General features: G+C 50.7%; 1 protein-coding gene across 2 annotated transcripts in view; it reads left to right on the forward strand.

Moving 5' to 3' along the window:
• The window catches only part of FBLN7 (fibulin 7), a 59363-nt gene that overhangs the window by 14943 nt on the left and 29362 nt on the right, over positions 1–15058 (forward strand). For both annotated transcript variants that reach the window (XM_049695700.1, XM_004276754.3), the window contains exons 2-3: positions 7516–7675; positions 12288–12458. In XM_049695700.1, coding sequence (XP_049551657.1) covers positions 7516–7675; positions 12288–12458 — 331 coding nt within the window. The remainder of the gene's footprint in view (positions 1–7515; positions 7676–12287; positions 12459–15058) is intronic.

Below are 15058 nucleotides of genomic sequence, written 5' to 3' on the forward strand. Positions count from 1 at the left end.
CTCCCAGGAGCCTGACCTCATCCCAGCTCAGGAAGAGCTGGCTGGGGTGACTGCTGTTGCTACTTCTGTCTCTGCTTCTGCTCGTCTCTGCAAACACTGCCCTTGGTGTTGAGTTCAGGGAAGCAACCAGCCCTCTGCGGCAGAGTTTGATACCAGAAGCGATAAATCTTGATCTTTTTCCTACTCAAGGATGGAAGAGTTTCACTGCATGTCTTTTCTTGATTCCATTACAAATACGTTATTAACTCTAAGAAATGGAAACGAATTTTCATTATTTATTGTCAATGGCGTAGCCAGGTTTGGAGCCAGGTATTGAAAGAATGCAAACTTAGACCATTTGAGGGTCTCTTCTTTGAGAAAAATATTAAAAATGAGAGTCCTGGAAGGGACTTCCATGGGGGCACAGTGGTTAAGAATCTGCCTGCGAATGCAGGGGACACAGGTTCGAGCCCTGGTCCGGGAGGATCCCAAGTGCCGCGGAGCAACTAAGCCCGTGCGCCACAATTACTGAGCCTGCGCTCTAGAGCCTGTGAGCCACAACTACTGAGCCCATGTGCCACAACTACTGAGCCCGCGTGCCACAACTACTGAGCCCGCGTGCCACAACTACTGAGCCCACGTGCCACAACTGCTGAAGCCCACGTGCCACAACTACTGAAGCCCACATGCCGATGGGCTTGTGGAGCCCATGCTCCACAACAAGAGAAGCCACCGCAACGAGAAGCCCGCGCACCACAATGAAGAGTAGCCCCTGCTCGCCGCAACTAGAGAAAGCCCGTGCGCAGCAACGAAGACCCAATGCAGCCAAAAATAAATTAATTAATTAATTTAAAAAAGAGTCCTGGAAGAGACCTTGGCAGGTGGGGGCCCTGGTTTGGCAGCTTCCTCTGAGATACGCCTTCCTTCCCCCTGGTATGGAGCCTTCCTCTTCCCAGCCCTTCCCCCCCCCTCCCCCCCCCCACCTCCCTGCATGGATTTGACCTTTGCCCAGTCACAGCCTTTGTGAGCCTTCCTGCCCAAGTGGACAGTTGCTTTTTACAGTTGGGGTCTGGGACCCTGAGATGGGAATCCAGCTTTCACTGTGGCAGGGCCAGGCTGAAATTCAGATGGGTGACACCTGAGGGTCCAGGCTGTTTCCTGTCCCCCAGCCTCTGAGACCCTGGCAGCCCCTCAAAGCCCCCTCAGGCCGACCTCATTGACGAGCTATGTTTATAAAGAAGGAAATGATCCGTTCCCATGTGTGGCTTCTCTTGGCCCAGAGCAGATGGTGGGTGTGGGAGGAGAAGTGGGCAGACGAATGGAGGGGGGCAAGGAGACCCCCTTCTTGGACAGAAAAGAACACAGAGGAACAGAAGTGAAATTGAGGCTCAGGGTCCAACTTTTGCTCTGTTCATTGACATGGAAATGATGCCACAACCCAGAGTGGAGAGTAAAGAGTTAATGTAGGACCTGCGTCCCTTGGTCCAGCACCTGCAAGGTGATGCCTGTGTGTGTGTGTGTGCATGTGTATCTAATCCAAAAGTTAAAACCTCACAAAAAATGAACAGTGGTTGTCTTGGGTCATGGGACTTGTCCTTTGTTCTGATGTGTTTTTCTGCGTTTTGAATGGTTTTGCAGGAAGCATGCTTTATTTTTATGATCAAGCAAAACGATAAAAGGGCAAACACTTAGGTTCTCAGTCCCCCTCCTATGACGTGATTTGTCTCCATGATGCCCTCTAATGTCCCCAAGGTGCAAGACCCCTTGAGCATTTGCCTTGGTGCGAAGCTTTCTAGCCTGTCATCCATCTCTGCAGATAAACTCAGTTATGCCTCTGAGGCCTATGCTGAGGTCCACTGCAGGTGATGGATTCTGAGCGTGGCTCCTGTGGACTCCATTTCCAGCACTTTGGGATCAAGGGGCTGCCCTGTTAGCAGCAGCTGCTGCACAGACCCATCAAACCTCATGTCGAGAGGCAGTCATTCTTTTCACTGCCCTGGCACCCTGGCTCTGCCCCGCCATGCTGGCTTGCCAGGAAGACAAGGATCTTCCTTTTTTGTTTCCTTGCAAACTTTATGTCTCCCCCCCACTGAGTTTTATTGAGATATAATTGTATAATATAATATAAATGTGTAATAGCCTTGTATTAGTCCAAGGTATACAACATAGTGATTTGCTCTATGTATATATTGTGAAATGATCACCACAGTAAGTCTAGTTAACATCCATCAACTCACACAGTTGCAATTTTTTTCTCGTGATGAGAACTTTTAAAATCTACTCTCTTGGGCTTCCCTGGTGGCGCAGTGGTTGAGAGTCCGCCTGCCGATGCAGGGGACATGGGTTCGTGCCCCGGTCCGGGAAGATCCCACATGCCGCGGAGCGGCTGGGCCCGTGAGCCATGGCCGCTGAGCCTGCGCGTCCGGAGCCTGTGCTCCGCAACGGGAGAGGCCACAGCAGTGAGAGGCCCGTGTACCGCAAAAAAAAAAAAAAAAAAAAAAAAAAAAATCTACTCTCTTAGCAACTCTTACATGTGCAGTATATTGTTGTTAACTATAGTCACCATGCTGTACATTACATGCCCAGACTTATTTATCCTATAACCAAAAGTTTTTTGTTTCTTTATAAATTTATTTATTTAATTTATTTATTTTTGGCTGCGTTGGGTCTTCATTGCTGTGCATGGGCTTCCTCTAGTTGTGGCAAGTGGGAGCTACTCTTCATTGTGGTGCGTGGGCTTCTCATTGTGGTGGCTTCTCTTTGTTGTGGAGCATGGGCTCTAGGAGCGTGGGCTTCAGTAGTTGTGGCACGCGGGCTCAGTAGTTGTGGCTCACTGGCTGTAGAGCGCAGGCTCAGTAGTTGTGGCACAAGGGCTCGGTAGTTGTGGCTCGCTGGCTGTAGAGCGCAGGCTCAGTAGTTGTGGCACAAGGGCTTAGTTGCTCCGTGGCATGTGAAATCTTCCCGGACCAGGGCTCGAACCCATGTCCCCTGCATTGGCGGATTCTTAACCACTGCACCACCAGGGAAGCCCCTAACCAAAAGTTTTGACCTTTTGACCCCCTTCACCCACTTCTCTAACCCCCGACCCCCTGCCTCTGGCAGCCACCAATCTGTTCTCTCTGTCTATGTGCTGGGTTTTTCCATTCCACATGTAACTGAGATCGTACAGTACTCATCTTTCTCTGTCTCTTATTTCACTCAGCATGATGTCCTCAAGGTCCATCCTGTTGTCACAGATGGCAGGATTTAATTCTTTTTTATGGCTTTTCCTACATCTTCTTTTTGCATTCATCCATCAGTAGACGTTTAGGTGGTTTCCATGTCTTAGCTATTGAAAATAACGCTGCAGTGAGCATGGGGGTGCATATATCTTTTCGAGATATGATTTTGTATCCTTTGGAATTGCTAGACCATATGGTAGTTCTATTTTTAATTTGTTTGAGTGAACTCCAATCCGTTTTCCATAGTGTCTGCACCAATTTACATTCCTACCAACAGTGCACGAGGGTTCCCTTTTCTCCACATCTTCACCAACACTTGTTATTTCTTGTCTTTTCTAGAATAGCCATTCTAACAGGTGTGAGATGATACCTATTGTTGTTTTGATTTGCATTTCTCTGATGATTAGTGATGTTGAGCATTTTTTCATGTACCTGTTGGCCATCTTTGGAATATCTTCTTTCGAAAAATGTCTATTCAGATCCTCTAACCATTTTTTTTTTTTTTTTGGCCGTACGCGGGCCTCTCACTGCTGTGGCCTCTCCCGTTGCGGAGCACAGGCTCCGGACGCGCAGGCTCAGCGGCCATGGCTCACGGGCCCAGCCGCTCCGAGGCACGTGGGATCTTCCCGGACTGGGGCACGAACCTGCGTCCCCTGCATCGGCAGGCGGACTCTCAACCACTGCGCCACCAGGGAAGCCCCTCTGCCCATTTTTAAATCAGATTTTTGTTTGTTTGTTTGTTTCTTATTTTTTGTTATCGAGTTGTATGAGTTCTTTGTATATTTTTAGATATTAACCCCTTATCAGATATTTTGCAGATGACTTGCAAATATTTTCTCCCATTCTGTAGGTTGCCTTTTCATTTTGCTGATGGTTTCCTTCGCTATATAGAAGCTTTTCAGTTTGATTTAGTTTCACTTGTTTATTTTCTCTTTTGTTGCCTTTGCTCTTGGTGTCAAATCCAAAAAATCATTGCCAAGACTGAAGTCAGAGATCTTACTGCCTATGTTTTCTTCTAGGAGTTTTATGGTTTCAGGTCTTATGTTCAAGTCTTCCATCTAATTTGAGTGGATTTTTGTATGATGTTAAGAGAGAGGTCTAGATTCATTCTTTTGCCTGTTACTGTCCACTTTTTCCCAGCACCATTTATTGAAGAGACTGTCCTTTTGCCACTGTATATTCTTGGCTCCTTGGTCATAAATTAATTGACCATATATGCATGGGTTTATTTCTGGGCTCACAAGGATTTTCTAACACTTTGTTCGGTTAGAATCACTCCAGTGAGGTCAGAGGCAAGGATGGAGATCTCCTGACTTTCCCTCAGCAAGTCCGCCCACCCCCCTTCCCCCTCCTTCCCTGCCTGCACGTGGCCTTAGTGTGCTTCGTCTGGAAGGTTTTTCCACTGTGATTGGAGAGATGAGCACATCTCACCTGTAACGAGCACCTTGAGGAAAAGCCACTGGTGCCTGCCATCCACGGTGCAGGGCTAAGGGGGGCTCGGGGGCAGTGCCACCACATGCAGAAGACAGTTTGCCCAGACCCAGGAGCTCTGGGGTTCAACTCACTTGACTGCCCAGAGGCCCCATTCACTCCACTCCCGCTGCCCTTCTTTCTGTGCTGACTGGAGCCCCATGTCCCCAACCCCAGGTTCCCGGCAGAGGCCTCGGCATTGATCTCTTGTCCCCTACTTCAAAACTTAGCCCTTCCCTGTCCCCTGGAACAGCCCTCTCCCAGCTATCACACCCTGGGGGCAACTGCTGGCCTGGTTCAGTGTGTGAGATTGTCTCCTCCACCCCTCCCCGCTTCCTGTCCCCACTGCCCTTGCTCCCCGACCTGAGGTCTGGACGGGAGTTAGAAACCCACTCCTGTGGGATATTTTGCTTGGGTCACAGAGTTATCAGTCCCTAGTGCAGATTAATCAATAAGACCATTCACCACACAGGGGCGTTTGTGAAATGCGCTAGGGCATAAGGCAGCCACTGGGGCAAGGACTGCTTGGCGGGGGCACTGGGGCGGTAGTCAGCAGGCCCCCAGCCTGGCTCTACCGCTCATGAGCCACATGCTTTGGGACAAGTCACCCGACTCTCAGCCTCTGTATCTTGACTGTGAAATAGAGACAGTCCCAGGCCTTCTTCACGCAGGGTTGCTGCGAGCCAGTAGTCCTCTTAGAACTAGGAAGTAGCTTTCTAAACTATGAGGAACTGCAGAATGTGAATCACACATGAGCCACGAAGCCATCTCTGAAAGCGGCTCTTTTTTTTTTTTTTTTTTTTTTTTAAGGGAAGGGAGGGACTTCCCTGGCGGTCCAGTGGTTAAGACTTCACCTTCCAATGCAGGGGGTGCGGGTTCAATTCCTGGTCAGGGAGGTAAGACCCCACATGCCTCGTGGCCAGAAAACCAAAACATAAAACAGAAGCAATATTGTAACAGATTCAATAAAGACTTGAAAAATAGTCCACATCAAAAAAAAAAAAGGAATCTTTAAAAAAGAATTAAATAAATAAAGGGAAGGGAGATGGGTGTGGGAAATCAGGACTGGGTGGATGGCTGTGCTGGGCAGGTAGGGGACTGCAGGAGGTCACTACCCAGGTGCCCAGAACCTGTGTGGGAAGGGCCACAACAAGGGAAGGAGAAGGAAAACAAACAGAACTTCCCAGAAATGGCGTTCGGGGCCAGGCGCAGTCAGGCCCTGCTTAGGGTGGAGGCCAAGGAGCCCCCATGGATTAACGAGCTCCAGGGGCAACTGGGGATTCAGCTTTGTCAAAAGCATCCATTGAACCAGGCCAGTGAGTCATCTGTTTGGTGAAATCTCCAAGGTGCAGCGGCCTGGCAGCCTCCCTGGGAGAGAGGCTGCAGCTCTGTTTCCACCGCGGTGGCAGCGCTCCATTGGCGAAGCTGGAAGCCACCCAGGCTGCAGAGGCCACATGCCTGCCTGCCGCCTGCTGACTTTTAGACATTTTTTTCTAATTATAAAACTAATAATCGTTGTAGGAAAACATAAGTATAAAAAATAAAATGAAAAGCGATCCACAAGCCTATCCCTAGAGAAAGCCGTCATTCTGCTCTCCTTTGTTCCGTGCAGGTCGTATGAGTCAGGTTGGAACAGGCTATGCTGAGGTAACACACAACGCCCGTGTGAGCCACGGCCATGGTCCTATAACTGCCCACTGTATTCATCTCTCCTTTCCTCCTGTTCACTCCCTGGCTCTTAAAGGCAATTAGGATCAGAAACCTTCAGATCTTTATCACTCCGCATGATGCTGGGTATTGCTTTAAGTTAGTCTTTATCAGAATAAACACAAGCCTCCTTTTTCTATTTTTTAAGGTTTTTAAAAATTGTCAGAACTCGGTGTTGACTTCTAGTGAATGCCTCTTTAACTCTATTGAGTTTTTTCTTATTTGCCCTGTTAGATTTTTGAAAGTATAAGAACCACTGGGGGGCTTCCCTGGTGGCGCAGTGGTTAAGAATCCGCCTGCCAGTGCAGGGGACACGGGTTCGAGCCCTGGTCCGGGAAGATCCCACATGCCAGGGAGCAACTAAGCCCCTGCGCTACAACTACTGAGCTTGCGCTCTAGAGCCCGCGAGCCACAACTACTGAGCCTGTGTGCCACAACTATTGAAGCCCACGCGCCTAGAGCCCGTGCTCCACAACAAGAGAAGCCACTGCAATGAGAAGCCCGTGCACTGCAACGAAGAGTAGCCCCCACTCGCCGCAACTAGAGGAAGCCCGTGCAGCAACGAAGACCCAACGCAGCCAAAAATAAAATAATAAATAAATAAATGTATATATAAAAGAACCATTGGGGATCCCTGTTTTGCCTGTTTTATATGTTTTATCATCCATCTGCTGTTAAAAATACCCAAGGGAGAAAAAAAAAAATTCAAGGGAGAAAGAAAGCAAAGGTTCCCTGAGGCCCAGATTTCAGAGCATTAACTTAGAGTGAAGAATTGGGGGGGGGGCGCTGGGGGTTCCTTGGGGTACGACCGCTGATACAAGGCACATTTGCGTTCAGGTAACTGTTCCACCACCCAATCACTTAGACTCATCGCTTCTGCCCTACGCTCTGAAAACGGGACTTTTGTTTTCGCTGAGGGGTGAACTGGGCCTCCGTTAATGTGCACTTGAGGCCGCCTTTTGGTGACCTAACCCGACAGATGTCGGGACACCTGCTGGGGCCACTTTTACCTTGTGCTCAGTGACCCTCCAGGGTATTTGGGCCCAAGGGTTGGGTGATTTCTGGAAGCCCATGGGAGGAGGATGGGACTGAACCAGCCCCCATACTGCTGGTGGTGGTGATTTTTTTCTCTCCCCAGAACTGTCTCAACAAACAGCAGCTCCTCTCGGCCATCCGCCAGCTGCAGCAGCTGCTCAAGGGCCAGGAGACACGCTTCGCCGAGGGCGTCCGTCACATGAAGAGCCGGCTGGTGGCGCTGCAGAGCTCTGTGAGCAGAGCGGGCCCGGACACGCCCCCAGGTGGGTCCCCAAGTCACCACCCCGGGCCCCGGGGGCCTCTCCCCGCCCTGATCTCCCTTGCCTGGCCAGGGTTCACAGTGGATTGAGTCGCGGGCCTTCCCCTGCCTCCCCTTCTGTCTGGGGCTGGACGGTAGAAGTGTGTGAAGACGGCATCTGTCAGCCATCTCCCCCCATCATCTGAGTGGTACCCATTTCCTCTTAGACCTCTTCATTCCAGGCTCAGCAACCCTCACATCTGCATAGCGTCTCCAGAGAATTGTCGAAAGGTACCACTTTCAGAGCATCAGCTGCTCTCCCTTCCCTGTCCCTATGCAGGTGGACCCTAGGTAGTTCCTTTCTTTTTTTTTTTTAATTTAATAGATTATTTTTTTGAGCAGTTGTCAGTTCATGGCAACACTGAATGCAAAGCACAGAGAGGTCCCACATACACCCTCCCGAACACACACGGCCTTCCCACCATCAACACCCTGCACTCGTGTGACCCACGGGTACAGCCTGTGAACCAACATTGGCTTCCGTTTTCCAGGCATGAAAACAAGTCCTCGCTCCTCCATGAGTCCCCCGTTAGTGCAGTGGGGTGGGATGGAGGGGCTGCTGAGGGCAAGTCCCGTTTGTCTGGTGAGGTTACTGGGGGCCCCCCAGACCCCTTCCCCTGGGGGGTAGGACACTGACAGACACTGGGCCTTTTCCTGGTTGTCCCAGTGACAAGCTTCCATGCTGTCAAGGTGCGGGGGTGGGGGGCTGGATTTCCTCTGGCCTCTCCTCAGGATGATTGATGGGGGTCGGGGGAAGGTTGTATGTTTGTTCTGAGTCGTGAACCTATGGAATATCTGACATCATTTACTCACTTAAGACACATTTCTCAAGGGCCTTCTTTGTGGTGTGAGATGAAGTTTCCTGAGCTGGATTTCCTACCTTTTCAGAGACTGTGGTAGCAGATCCAGAGTCACCACAGCCCTGAGTTGACTCCTGTTTTCCTTGGCCCCAGGGGTGCAGAACTAGACCCGCCGGCCAAACCCCTCACACTTTCCAAGGCGCCGAGAGGCCCCAGCCTTTGGTGGGGCTCATCACAGCCGGACTCCGAGAGGCATCCTTCCCTTCTCCTGCAGATGGGGAAACTGAGGCCAAGAGAAGTGAGTTAGCAGTAGTGGGTCCCAGCTCTGGTGATCTTGTTTTCTGCTAGAGGTTCACCCACACAGACCCTTTCGGTTTTCATGGGATCAGAGCTCCTGCCGTTTCTGGGAGATTCCAAGAAGAACCTGCAGGAGATAATTTCTACAACTGCTCTGTCCATGTTAGAGGTCCCTGTCCACGAGTGTATACAGAAAGGTAGCTATGGTTAAATTGCTAATCCTCTTGTCACCAGGTTCAAGGTCTTTCTCCTCTGAACCATACAAGATTTTTCAAAGTGGCCAATTCTCTTTTTAAAGAGTTGCTGTCATGCGTTCTGTCTCTTTTGTGTTGGACATGGGGCTGGCAGCCGTCAGGACTGCCTGCAGGGGAGGGGGGTGCCACACAGGTGACGGGGGAAGGCAGAAGCTTGCTCCAGATCAAACTGCGCATAGTGGGAAAATTATCTTTTCCTTTTTTTTAGAAGGGCATTTGCAGGCAGTCAGGAAGAATAATTTCTAGTCCTGGAAAATTCTTGGCCTTCCTCTTTCTGGCTTGTGTTCTAAGTATCTCCCTCCTGTTTTCCTAAGAACATCACAATCCATCAGCTTTAGGGCTTATCTCGGCCCCTCCTTCCAATCATGTTCCCAAATCACCAGTCATTTAACCATAGCTACCTTCACTGCCAAGCTCATTCTTACATGTTATCCTCCTTCGGGAAGGTGTAGGCAGCTTCCCTGTGGCCCTGCAGACTCACCAAGACACCATCATGATGAAATGAACCAGCCAAGGGGCACGTCTTTCCACCCGACAGAAACCTTTGGCTCCCATTTGGGAAGTCCTTGCTATTCTTTTTTTTAAGACTTTTTGATGTGGACCATTTTTAAAGTCTTTATTGAATTTGTTACGATACTGCTTCTGTTTTATGTTTTGGTTTTTTTTGGCCACGAGGCACGTGGGATCTTAGCTCCCCGACCAGGAATCAAACCCACACGCCCTGCATTGGAAGGCGAAGTCTTAACCACTGGACCGCCAGGGAAGTCCCTGCAAATTGATTTTTAATTAATATGTAACCATTCATTAAGTCTACTGACATTTATGGAGCTGTGTGGAGATAACTGACTCCATCCAGTCTGGTACCATTTACCTGTGAGTTGCTCCAGCAGGTAGGTTTTCTTTTTTGAGGGTTTTAAAGATTTCTCTTCCCCAAAGAGACCCTACTCCTTTCCCCCAAAGCATTTTGAATCCTTTTCAGCACAATGCAGTAGTAGATTTTTCAGAGAGAAATAAAAAGTCGTGTATTTACAGGGACTGAGACAGCGAGCTGGGAGCGCCCAAGCATTGGGTTGTGGGCTCATCCTGGCTTCCTGCTCACAAGGTCATTACCACGGGTGCCCACTTGGAGGTTCATAAAGGAAGGTGACAGCATGGTCAGGTGTTCCCCACTAACCGAAGGGCACTGAGAGTCCTCGGGGGATGGGCCAGCTCCTGCCCTTCTCCCGGGACACAGGTGGGATTTGGGGCAGAGCAGCAGGTGGCTGCCCAGTGTCCCCAGAGTGACGTGTGGGCAGGTGCTCCCCTCGAGGGAGATGCTGAGCGATTCTCCATCACACACTACAACCTACACAGCTGAAGCAATAGCTTCATTTTCATCTGTCTAAAACCCTGAAAATATTTTTACAAATGACACTTGGAACCTACTTTAAAACGTGTTAGAAGTGGCTCTGAGTTTCCAGCTCAGCTAAATCCAAACCCAACCTGTCACAACTCGGGACACTCCTTTTAGACAGGCGTGGACCAAGCATGGCACTCTGCTGCAGGTGGAGGGAGAACGGGGAGCGTCTCCCCTCTCTCTCCAGCCCACGGTGGTCCTTCAGGAAATCTGGTTGCTTCTGCCTTCACAGCACAGCCAGGGTTGAAGCCATCGCTCCTGGCTCCCTGCTCCCACCCTGGGCTGAGCCACCTTCATCCTGCCCCTGGCTTTACCTCCCTCTCTGTCCTCTCTCGCACTGGACGTTGCACTCAAGCTGCAGCCAGAGTGATGTTGTTCGCGTACAGGTCGGTCACTTCCTGCCCCTCCGCAGACCCTCCAGTGTCCCCACCTCATGCCAAGAGCCAGTTACGTGGCCTTTTCTTTCCTTTTCTGTGCCATGTGTGACACTGCTCTATGTCGCTCCCTGACGCTTCTCAGGCTTCATCCCCAGCTACTGTCCAGCTCATCCTCTCCACGGCAGCCACGGTGGTCTCCTGGACATTCCTCAGACCTGCCAGGCACACACTCACCTCAGGGCCTTTGCACCGGCTTGATCCCTCTGTCCTCCGCAGATATCTGCATGGTCATGCCTTCACCTCATTCAACTTTTTGTCCCAGGGAGACCTCCCCGGCCACCATACCCAAATTGAGCCGTCCTCTGGCATCCCCAGCACTATTCCCTACTTCATTTTCTACATGACACTTGTCACCTCTCGTCACTCCTTGCTATTTGCTTGTAGATCTTGCTTATCACCTGTCTCCCCTGCTAGAAGGGTGCTTCCCGAGAGCTGGGTTTCATCTGTTTCGTTCACTAAGTGTCAGACTCCTAATATGGTGCCTGGCAGATGGTAGGAACCCAGTAGACAATTTTTCACTCATTCATTTGGTCAAGAATTATTTACTGGGCACTCATTATGTGCCAGACACTGGGCTGGTGCCGGGATACAGCAGGGACAGGAGGCTGGGCAAGGTCCCTGCCCTCTGGAGCTGCGTTCTGAGGGAGAAACTGACAACAACTGTGGAAACAAACGCGTCAATGAGATAACGCCAACAGTTACACGTGCTAGAAGAAAGCAAAGTGAGCTCACAGGGGAGGTTTTAGCAGAACGTGGTGGTTAGAGAACACTCTGGGAGGGGGAGGGCATTCAGGTCAAGACTTGGAGAGTGAGAAGCAGCCAGAGATGGGCAGCTCTGGGGAAAGAACATTCCAGGCAGAGAGAAGGGCTAAAGCCAAGGCCTGGAGGTGGGGCTGAGCCCAGCCTGTTCAGGAGAACCAAGGAAACCCCGGGTACGGCTGGGGCTCTGAGAGAGCAGAGCGAGAGGGTGGGCCCTGTGTGTGTGTGGTCCCAGCTCCCACCCTCCCAGGCTGCCAGGCCCTGCCCACGACCCTGGGAGTCTCTGAGCTGCGGTCTCCTCATCTTTCACCAAGCGGGCATGCATTACCTGTGCCCAAGAGTGCTTGGAGGGTTCGGTGACACGTGGTATGTAAAATGTGCAGCCCAGGGAATTCCCTGGCAGTTCACTGGTTAGGACTCTGTGCTTCCACTGCTGAGGGCCCGGGTTCGATCCCTGCTTGGGGAACTAAGATCCCGCAAGCCGTGCGGTGCAGCCAGAAAATAAGAAAAAATGAAATGTGCGGCCCAGTGCACAGCCCGGAGCAGGCACTCGACCTCAGGGCGCTGAGGGTAAGAAGCCTTGTAATCCAGAGTGATGTCTAAACGGCCGTGGGCCTTCTTTTCTTCCTTACAGTTTCCTGCCCTGCTCTGAGCACCCCTCCAGATGGCAGAAAGTTTGGGAGCAAGTACTTAGTGGATCACGAAGTCCATTTTACCTGCAACGCTGGCTTCCGGCTGGTTGGGCCCAGCAGCGTGGTGTGTCTTCCCAACGGCACCTGGACGGGAGAGCAGCCCCGCTGTAGAGGTACGGTCCTTCCTTCCCAGGGGCCTGCCAGATGGGCAGGGTCATTCCGGGGGACACTTTTCTGCCTGATTCCTCAACCGCAGAAGAGCAGACAACTTGTCTGATGACCACAGCCTGGCTTGGGCCGGCATCTATCTACATAAGCCCTCGCCAGACCCTCCCAACGATTGAGTCTTCTTATTTTGCACATGGGGAAATGGAGGCACAGAGAGGTGAAGGAACTTGCCCAAGGCCACACAGCTGGGGCTGAACTGATTCATACCATACACTCTGACCCCAGAGTTGGGGCAAGAAGTCTTCTGTGGGTTAGGGGAGGGGCAAGAAGAGGTACTGCAGGGAAATGTGCCTCCTTTGGGCTGCTTTGTTCTGGGGCTGTAGTTTACTGGTGAGCCTCTTGGTGATCTGTAGGGTTGAGGAAATTTCTCAGGTGTCCTTTGTGACTGCTTTGGGACTTGGTGTAGACAGGCTCCAGGAGAGACCATTGGGATGAGAGGGGGGCATGAAAAGGCTTCTTTTCTCTGTGCTAAGCTTGAAAACAGTACTTTCTTGGCACGCATAATTTGTTGGTTTTTTAAAAGTATGTGGTCAAAATATCACGGATATCCTGTTCGTTTTCAGAACAGGATTCACGGGACATCTGCTGGGGCAGAATGTCCATGATTTTAGCCCAAGCATTGAAGGGGAAAATGCAAATATTACATAAATAAGTCCGTTGTCAAGAGTAGTATGGAGAGGATTTCAAATGCATAAATAACTTGAAAATATAAAGGAACATCAGAAAACAGACTTCCCTCGTGGTGCAGTGGTTAAGACTCCATGCTCCCAAGGCACGGGGCCCGAGTTTGTTCCCCGGTCAGGGAACTAGATCCCACATGCATGCTGTACCTAAGAGTTCACATGCCGCGACGAAGGAGCCCGCCTGCCGCAACTAAGACCTGGGCCAGCCAAATAAATAAATAAATAAAATATTTTTTTAAATGTTAAAAAAAAAAAAGAGGCCATCTCTGAAGACGAGTGTAGGTTGACATGAGAGGCACAGGGCAACCAGCACCACATTCGTGGACCTAGACTTCTGTTTCCCCCTCCTGGGAAGAACAGTGATTCAGAGGTTGATGACAGGTACCAGCTCTCAGACTCACCTGGGAGCCAGCCAGGAAATGAAGCCACATGACCTGCAAACACACCGGGGGAAATGCCAGTATCTGGATTTACCCTTGACCCTGAAAGATCTCCATCCAGGAAAAGCACCTTATGTGTGCTAAAAACTATGGTAGCAGAGGTGGGACCACAACAGCATTTCATTGTCATTGCTTTGGGTGTCTGTATTTTTAACTTACAGATTGAGTTACTGACCCCAGTTGGTTTCTTGCTCCGAGCAGCCAGGTGCCTCTGATGGCCCCACCAACTTCCATGAGGTGCGGGCGCATCTCACCTGTTGGTACTCCTGTCGTGGACACCCAGATGGTCATCTCCCCACCACCACCACAAACAGTGCTGACAAGGTCTTCTGATCCCCTCTCTTTGTCTCTGGGCCCTGTATATGGGGCTGGAGTTGGGGGGCAGTTGGTTACACGCTCACTTCCTTTGAACCGAGTGCTGCCATGCTGCTCTACACAAGGGCGGCACCAGCCCATGCTCCCCCGGCAGTGCTGTGGGCAAGCACATTTTACCCAAGTGCAAGTTTTCTTTCTTGCTCAGGTCTTATCCATATTCAGCCCACAGTGGTGATACGATTTACAGTGAGCATCCTGTGGTTTAAATGAAAAGATGGGTTTGAAGGAGAAGACAGCTGAAAAATGCATATTTAGGCAGATAAGGAAGAAACACCAGAGGCTCAGGAACAAAGGAATACGTTGTTGCTTGACCAAGTTGGGACCCAAAGCAGCCCAGTGTCATCTTACCAGCCTGACTAGGATGCCTTCCCAGAGGATCCTGGGCGTGTCTGCCAGCTGCCCTGTTGACCTTGCACGTGTTGATTATGTATTAGCACCTCACCTCCCTGCAGCAGGACCCCCTTAATGGAAAACAGAGCCCTACTGCATTGTGGCCTGTGTGCTGTGGTTCCCAAACTTTCAGATGCTCCAGAGTCACCCAGAAAGCTTGTAAAACACAGGCTCTGAGGCCTCAACAGGTCTACCGAGTTGGGTGAGATCTTTATGGATGAGACTTGGGAAATCTGCATTTTTCTTACGATTCTGACGTGAACCGGATTTTGAGACACACCACTTTATTGGTTTTTGCCACTGCCAGAAACAAAAAAGGATACTGAACGTTTTGAAGCACTGACGTATTGGGGCCCTAACCAATCAGAAGGGCTGCCAGGTGTAAGCCAACAGTAGGGCATGACCAGGTGAGACACCTTCACCAGCACTGACATTTTGGGAAGGTTGAGCCAGCCCTGACAAACATTAGGGCACACAGTCTCACTGAGCAGTCCCTCTCCTGAGATGTGGAGGTCACCTTCCCTGGAGGACCACTGCCAAGTGTGACCAGCAAGTCTACTCGTCTTTCCCATTGTCCAACACGGTGCTCCTCATTCACATGGAACTTCCCAGCTCATTCCAGATTCGCCGTGTGTTCTTGGTCTCCCCTCTCCCCCA

The sequence above is a fragment of the Orcinus orca genome, chromosome 13, assembly GCF_937001465.1.
Source record: "Orcinus orca chromosome 13, mOrcOrc1.1, whole genome shotgun sequence".
Taxonomy (NCBI): Eukaryota; Metazoa; Chordata; class Mammalia; order Artiodactyla; family Delphinidae; genus Orcinus; species Orcinus orca.